We start from the raw sequence: 8,637 nt of genomic DNA, 5'->3' as shown, positions 1-8,637 counted from the left end.
GGCCTAATAGTTGGAGCGCTGCTTTTGTTGGAACTGCTGCCTTAACTGATTGAAGGATCCTGAAGTCTGTTTAGATGCCCTTTGTTGCTGGTTCTGGCCTGACTGATGGTACACTTGTCTTGTGGGGGGTGGGTTGAAGCAGGGACGGGTGTTGCTACCTGAGGACTGACCCTGCATCATTCGCTTGTGTTCTTCTCTTAAATTCTGCTTCTTCTTCTCCAGAATGAAGGCTCTGTCAACAAACTTCTGGAAGTTTGGGTACTCATTGGCTAAGAGGGAGTATTGAAGTCCAGGGTTCAACCTTCCAAGAAACTCTGGGCTAAGAGGGAGTATTGAAGTCCATTGGCTAAGAGTCTTGTTTCTTTTTATCCGTGTCCACATCTCCGAGGGCATAGCGGGATAGTTACGCGAATTTGGTAAGGTATTCACGCGCTGACATAGGACCTTGCTTTAATTCAAGAAACTCTCTCCATTTCAGTTTCACTTCCCCTGCTGGCACGTGGTGCTTGCAGAAGCTATCCTTGAATTCTCTCCAGGTAATTTCTTGGGGGTCATCATGGGCTACAGTGTAAGCTACCCATCAATCTGAAGCTGGTCCTACAAGCTGGTGATAAGCGAAGAGGACCATTCTCTGCCGGTGCATTGAGAAATCTGTAGCTTGCTTTCAATTGTCTTGAGCCAATCGTCAGCATCCATTGCCTCAACTGCCTGTGCAAAAGTAGGTGTCTTGGTGCTTAAGAAGTCCTTTAGCTTATTCTGCGACTGCATTTGCGGTGGCGGAGGAGGTACCTGATAAGCTGGGGGGGCTTGTTGAAGTCTTGCCATGGCCTACACCAGTCCCTGTAGAATCTGAGTTTGCACGGCCATCATCTTCATTGGGTCCACAAGGTTTCGGTTGGTTCGCCTGTTCTAGGAGGGAAATGTGTCCGGGTTGTTGTCCTGGGGGTGACCATTGGGGTTACCGCCTTCAGCGTTGTTCCTGTTCACATTCCTCGTATTCACCATCTGACAGTTGCAAGAACATGAGATTGGGGTACGAGAACAGGGCAAGGACAGATGAAGCATAACGAAGAACTCATAAACTAATATATATAGATCGAAGATGGATACAACTGCGAAAGGCAAACTTTCACATCGCATCGACACACACAAAACAAACCTAACACCCAAGTTCATAGCATCAAAAACAAGCAGGACCATGACATCATGAAACAAACGACTCTAAACGATGCTAAGCTACTACTGGGAAAAACTGCTAATTCAAGAACTATCACCACCCTCTGAAAGGTCATGTGGTGCAACACGCAGAAATGGCTTCAAGGCGGAGCTTCTTGCAGGAGGGAGAGCGGGGCAACTCTGGCTCGGGCCTCTCCTCTGGTTCCTCCTCTGAGTCATCAGTCATCACCGCCTGGAGGGTGCGAATCCTCTCATCTGCCTTGGTGAGCCTTAGGTGCATGTCGTGTAACTCGTTAAGGGCTCCGTCCAGCTCCACCAGTCTAGCGTCACCCTCTATGTTGGTGCTAGCAAAGTTGACCTCCATACTACCACTCCTACGCTGAAGGTAGAAGCTGTACTGCGTAGTCTGAAGGGTGCCATGGTACTCTGCGCAGATGACTGAAAGTGCCTGGCGAGCAACGTCACAGATCCCAGTTGCAAAGTTCTCTCTCGGTGCGAGGGCTAAATGGATCCGCGCACCTTGTGGCCATCGCCGTCCGGGTGCTTCTCAAAGATGAGTACCTCCACCATCCAAGCATATCCATGGCCACTGAGCGGGGTCTTGATTCCCTTGTAGATTGGGGCCTCCTGATAGCCCAGACCCTTGAGAATCGTCCAAAGCTTGCGAGGGAACTCCCCTGCCTGCAGTCCAGAAGTGTGAAACTCCGCGGGCGGCTAAAACGCCTAAGTAGCCTCTGTGCGAGCTCTAGAAGGAACGAAACCTCCAACCTGCTTGCAGAGCGTCTGCTTCATGCGGGCCATCTAAAATTTTGAAAGAGAGGGAGGAGTCAGTAACCATTTTAAAAAGATTTTATAAACAATAGCAATAGAAAGAAGAACAGAAACGACACTGGTCAAGTAAAAGATTTTTAGAAACTAGTTTTTAACAGAGATATGCCCTTAATAACAACCATTTCTAGCTAGGCTGCGTCCTACGGTCAACACAGCTCTGATACCACCGCTATCACACCCGGTTTTTAAGAGAACAAACCAGATGCATTCCACATGTATGCTAGGATCAAATTTTCATACATGCAGTGACTTCATAAGTGATAACATAACAGTGTCATTAAACAACGATATTATTCGTTACAAAAGGACTCGTAGGTCTTAAAGAAAACAGTACGATAACTTCCAGCGATAGCAAACCTTCCATCCATCCACAAGCGTTGTCCGGGGGAGCGCCAGCCTAAGACATGGTCTTCAAGTCGATATCTTTTCTCGCCTAGAACTCAGCTCCATCAGCCGGGATGTCCTCAAAATCCTCACCTTCTGAGCAGCATCAAGAGGTTAGGAGAAAGCGTGAGTACATCCACTGCAGAGGTCCCCTCTTGTGCCACTCAACCATCCACTGGTGCGTATAGAATAAGGAGGACATCTAATTAATTAGCCAGGCTGTACCCATATAAGCCTCGTGGTTGCGCTGTTATGCCGGGTTACCGGCTTCACAAACCGGTCCTTAGGATCTACAGCAGGTACTTGCACATCACCCAATGCGCACACAGCAGCCATACCATTCAAACCAACCTGCCTAGATCCCTATGATCACAGTTGGTACAAAAATTACCCAAACTGGTTCATGTTGCATAGAACATTATTCAGAGTAATATTTAACACACCTGACTTGACAGTACAACTAACCATGTCTACCCTTGACACTCAAACTATAACACAAGCGACAAGGACAATAGGAAAAAGTACTAGTAAAACCCTAAACATGGGATTCATATTGACAAGCATGCATCTAGAAAAATAAAAGCTACACTTTCCTACACTGGGACCAAAGTGATCAAGGACACTTGCCTTCAACCACGGGTTGTTCAAAGTCCTCAAACGTCTGGTCCTACAAGTTCACACACTTCTCGTCTCCTATAGCACTCGCGCACACCGGAAACAAATAAACACAACATCAATAGCTGTGGAGAAAGAGGAGCGGATGGCGAACCTGTTTTGGTGCATACCTTCGGCGGCGGGGCACGGGAAGATGGTCGATGGCGGTGAAGGCGACAAAGGTGCTCGGGTTGACGACGGGGAGGCGCTCCGGTGGCCGAGAGGTGGCGGGAAGGAGCCGGCGACCTTTCTCTCGAGCCTGCGAAGCTGGTGAACCGGTCAGCGAGGGCGGAGCGGCACCAGAGCGGTGGCGACACAAGCTCAGGGCGGGTGCGGCAATGATGCTGGGTGGCGGCGGCTAGGGCTGCGGAACAGATGGAAAACAGAGGGGGAATCGTGCACATATATAGAGGGAGCAACGGATAAAGTCGTGGAGAATGGATTCGGTTGGAGTTTTGTTGGGATTCGGTACGGGGCGGCGGCGTTCGGGCTCGAAACGGATTCGGTTGACACGGCGCGGCGAAGAAGATGATGCTGACAAGTGGGTTCGGAGAAACGACGTCATAGGGAGAAAGATCAAGATTGTGAATTTAGTTTGGTGTGACGAGTGACCTAATTTACAGCTGTTGATGGCAGCAGCTCCAGAAGACATGTGCGTATGTGACATTTTGCCTCCCGGAATTCCTTTGCTAGCTGAAACTACAATCCTGAAAAGGCGAAGGAGATAAAAAGAACAGTTTAAAATGTGGCTCCAGATGCTAGCCATTAGCCCTTTCGGCAGGCATGTGCATCACCCATATACGTATGCTCTTATTTTTGTAATTATAAGCACATATGCCTTTTTTTCTTGATCATTGTTGCAACCTGGTGAGTTTTCAACATTGTAATTTGTAAGAATGTGTGACCTGAAAGGTTTCTTTTGTGGCGGTGTCCATGTAAGCAGCGAATCTCATATTACTCGCCGTCGCTGTCAAGTTGGCGTGGCTGGGGCGGCAAAACAAAAAGTCCATTCGTTGCAGCGGCTGATCAGTAAAAGCTGACGGCCGGAGGCCGGATAAATCCACGTGGACTCCGCTAAAGTTTTCCTCGGTTTATATGGCCCCCAGCTTCTCGTTCTAGACGCGATTGATGATGCAACTCCGTGCGAAGACCTCACCAACTGCAGCTTCTTCTAGTCCCTATCTTTTTCTAGAAGTAGAATACAGGAGGAATTGAGGTCTAATAGGGCTCCGTCTTGCGTTGCACCTGCTCCTCTTTGCTGACCTCAAAACATAGGAAGGAACCAAGAGAGGAAGAGCAGAGGGCCAGGGGAGAAGAGGAGAGCGTCGATCAGGGACAGGGAGTGATCCATGGCGGGGAGGTCGAGGTACGACAACCCCTTCGAGGAGGACGGCGCCAACGAGGTCAACCCTTTCGCGGTAAGTTCTCGCCGGCGATGAGGTCCAGCTCCTCCCCTGTTTCGTCAGTCCCCTGCTTTATTGATTGCTTATAAATCTGTTTGTACTCGTCTTGAGTTGATTTATCATAGTTCCTGCTGTTGATGAGTTCTGGAACTGCGCAGAATCCAAGCTTCTGTGACCATACTTTACGCCAAGTTTAATTGCACCAAAACAACTTAAAATTCGGGGGGGGGGGGGGGGGAGGGGGGAGGAGGTTGTCGGCTGTAGCTCTAGTTGTAGTTTCGAGACGCAGACGTGATCACATGCTCTGTAATTCTGGCAGTCTGATATGTTGGCGTTTCTAACAAGTCGGCAACATGATCATGCACAGGAAGCTGAACTCCGGCGGTACACACAGAAAAGGAAAAATTAATACCAGCCAAAATAAAACAATAAACTTTCATTCGCAAAAAAAAAAAAAATTGAACAAAAGAACAAAATTTGGCAGAACTTCCAGCCAAGTGCCTCTATTTTCAGAGTTTTGTCGGTTACCTTTTTCAAAGTACAATTTCGATTTCAAACTTCCGAGCGAAAGATTATAAGAAATCCCTGTTTACCGCTGTTAAAGTGGTAATAGAGCTTACCGAATCCCCTGGTAAATGGAACTCCTGCTGCGGTTGGCTGGTTGCTTGCAAACCCTGTTTCTTGTACCATGAGCCCATGGCCATGAGAGTTTATTATATGTGTGGTCAAGTTCTTATTGATATTCCTTTCATATCTTTCTAAGTTCCAAAAATTAAAAGAATAAAGAAAGGTTGCATAGGATACATGCAAATATGTGGTTGATCTTGGGGAAATACGATTTCTGAACAGAAATCAAGGAATTTGTCCTTTTCAGTAGTTGGGTGCTTTCAGGAACAAGAGGAATTCAGTTATCAGAGATTCTGTACTCATACCGCTCTTTTCTCCAGGACCAAGCTAAAAGAGGAGCATCAGCTGCTCAGTCCAGCTATTCCGGAGGTGCATTCTACACATCGGTGAGTCAGCAGTGCACTGAAAATTTCAGTGACCAGTGCTTTCGTAGATGGATGATCATGTGAATATGCCGTCATGTTGGTGCAGCAATCACGCCCTGCTCCTCCGAGCACACGCCTTTCGCCGCTTTCCCCTGAGCCAGCTGACTTCTACAATGACTTTGCTACCCCAGTGGATATCCCCATGGACTCAAACAAGGTAGTTACACGACCTTCTAGATCTAAAAACTTTGATTCATGTAGCTAGATGGATGTTATTGAGATGAAGCAAGTAACATAGTGAAAGTAATCCCGTCTTGCTCGTTAAATATACACAGGACATGAAGACAAGGGAGAAGGAGCTACAGGCTAAGGAGGCTGAGTTATACCGGCGTGAGAAGGTACCTGAATCCAATACAGAGACTAGACTTCTACTTCTGCATGTTGATTCTTGGCATTGTGGAAACCATCTTTTCTAACATGATCTGGGCAAAGTTTTTCTAGAAGTAGTTACCTAGTTTCCACCGGCTTCTGTTGATTTTTTATTAAGCTTTGTTCTGCTCCATGTAGGAAATTAAAAGAAGAGAAGAGGCCGCAGCACGAGGTGTAGTCTCGATGTTCTGACATTATTTTGTTATTTCTAGATGTCATTCGCGAAGACTTCCTATAATAAAGAATTGTTACACATTTTCTCTTGCAGCTGGCATTGTATTGGAAGAGAAAAACTGGCCTCCGTTTTTCCCCATCATTCATCATGATATCGGCAATGAGATACCTGTCCATTTGCAACGAACACAATATGTCGCCTTCGCGTCACTCTTAGGTATGTGACTTTTTACCATTCTTAAAAATGGCATCCCTATTATTTATGATCAATCCATGGGGTAATGCAGTTCATACTATGTACTAGTTCATTATACTGTCGATACCTTTGAAACATGTACCTATGGTGCACAACGGTAATTTGCTTTTTCTTATGTCTGGCACTCTGGTAGGATTGATCATGTGCCTGTTTTGGAACATCATCTGTGTTACCGCTGCTTGGATAAAAGGGGAAGGTATGCTGATTAACATTTCTATTCCTAAAACATCAGTTTTTACCTAGATACGAAAATCTGGTACCCCTTAATTTTTTATTCTTGGTACCTCAGGTAAAAAGGCTCATTGAACTAAGGATACCTTTCCATGTTGAAGTGTTGTATGCAATCATGAACTCATAACCCATGCATATGGTTCTAACTTTTGCATGTGTGTTATTTTGTTCCTTGATGCAGGTCCTAAGATATGGTTTCTTGCAGTCATATACTTTATTCTTGGATGCCCAGGTGCCTACTATCTTTGGTATCGACCACTTTACCGTGCCATGAGGTAAACACGATGCTACTCGTCCTCACACATTGTTTTGTTGAATAATATTTCAGGGTGTGGGTCTGAATTCCGAATTTTATTAAGCATCAGATAGCCTCATAGTTTCTGTCTACAACACATATTTACAGGAATGAGAGTGCTCTGAAATTTGGATGGTTTTTCCTGTTCTACTTGGTGAGCTTCCTGTGACATTGCTGCAAAATATAATGTGTGGCCGAAAAGCATATGCATCTCACCTGTTTTTTCTTACTCCAAACAGGTTCATATCGCTTTCTGTGTCTATGCAGCCGTTTCTCCTTCATTTCTCTTTGTCGGAAAATCATTGACGTAGGTTTTCTACACAGACTATACTTTGCTGGAACATATGTCATTTCCACTATTATTGAGACATCTTTCTTGAGGTACATCAGAATTCAAATCTAATTTCCTACTACTCGTGCAGTGGGATTTTGCCAGCAATCAGCTTGATAGGCAACAGTGTAATTGTTGGGGTGAGTGAGTTTGACTGTACCTAAATCCGAATTCCAGATGATATTATCTATATTTCCTCCAAAGACAAATGATCCATATATACATCAAAATAAATCCATACGTCACAAACCATGTTTTATTTTAACATATAACAAATAATTTTGTTTTAACATATAACAAATAATTTTGTTGCGTGGTATACTATTTTGACCTGCAGATTTTCTACTTTATTGGATTTGCATTGTTCTGCCTCGAGTCTTTGCTGAGCATGTGGGTCATTCAGGTCAAGTCACTACCTGCCACTGCTTTTTATCTTCTCTTGATACCATACCTTCACTGTTTGGAACAGGCCGTTTGGGAACCTATAAGTACTCATCTATATGTTTTACTCCCTGCAGCGTGTTTACCTGTACTTTCGGGGCAGTGGGAAAGAAGCAGAGATGAAGCGGGAGGCGGTACGCAGCGCAGCGAGAACAGCATTTTGAGACAGTACATGAGTGAATATATATACTGTATAGCTTAATCAGAAATGCATGTAAATCAACAACCATGTAGAATTGTGGTTACGTCATACGTTGGGTTGGGTTGGTGTACAACAGTTATTGTTCAGAATTTTCTTTTCCTTTTCTTGAATGTGAAGCTGGCAGGAGTTCTGCCAGTTTTGTTCAGAATTTTCTTACTTTCAGCTGATTTTGTGCCCTTGAGAGATTGATTTTGATCCTGCCATATTAGTGTAATATCGTATACACACAAACCTGTAAGGTTTTGTTCCATATGCACAATTTTTTCCCTGTTGTGCAAATGTTTTCTTACTATTTAGTGACAATACAATTGCAAATTGTTCTCACTCCTGCATGTTTACATGTAGAGCTCAGATTACTCTCATATCTGAACTGAACAGGATTGGAGTTGGAGGTTGAATAAACATGGATTTGACCCAATAGTGTTTTTGAAAAATTCTAGATATACCCTTGCTAGACAAGAGCGAAATAGGCTCAACCTTGACACATATTGAGCCCGACTTGGCAACAAGGCCAATAATAAAGGTCGGGCATGGCAGTGAAATGGCTGTTTTGAAAAAAACAAGTCTTCATATGAACCCGTTTTTAATTTAGTTTCAATGTAGAACATTCAGGGACGACGAGCCAAGCTCGACATCCTATTTTGCCTTACCAGGCCAGGCTTCGGCTGCAAATTTCGCCCTGAAATGAAAAGAGCTTCTGGCTTGGCTCAAGTAGGTTTTTGCTAAGGTCTACCTGGTAATTATAGGTCAAAAATGGAATTTTTTGAAATATACTTTAAGGACTTTGTTGCCAGGGGCAGAGCCGGGGGGGGGGGGGGGCAAGGAGGGATAAATTTGA

The 8,637-nt window shown here is 44.9% G+C and overlaps 1 protein-coding gene across 1 annotated transcript; it reads left to right on the top strand.

The window, feature by feature from the left end:
• Positions 1-4,144: 4,144 nt before the first annotated feature.
• Positions 4,145-8,078, top strand: LOC133912818 (secretory carrier-associated membrane protein 4-like). The gene is made up of 13 exons (XM_062355738.1): positions 4,145-4,463; positions 5,396-5,461; positions 5,547-5,657; positions 5,776-5,838; positions 6,008-6,041; positions 6,138-6,260; positions 6,433-6,495; positions 6,712-6,805; positions 6,934-6,979; positions 7,065-7,132; positions 7,248-7,296; positions 7,494-7,559; positions 7,675-8,078. The coding sequence occupies exons 1-13, from the start codon at positions 4,395-4,397 to the stop codon at positions 7,759-7,761; spliced, it is 939 nt and encodes a 312-aa protein (XP_062211722.1). The 5' UTR covers positions 4,145-4,394; the 3' UTR covers positions 7,762-8,078.
• Positions 8,079-8,637: the final 559 nt, after the last annotated feature.

This window comes from Phragmites australis, chromosome 3 (assembly GCF_958298935.1).
Source record: "Phragmites australis chromosome 3, lpPhrAust1.1, whole genome shotgun sequence".
NCBI classification, from domain to species: Eukaryota; Viridiplantae; Streptophyta; class Magnoliopsida; order Poales; family Poaceae; genus Phragmites; species Phragmites australis.
This window is presented reverse-complemented; position numbering and strand designations above follow the sequence as displayed.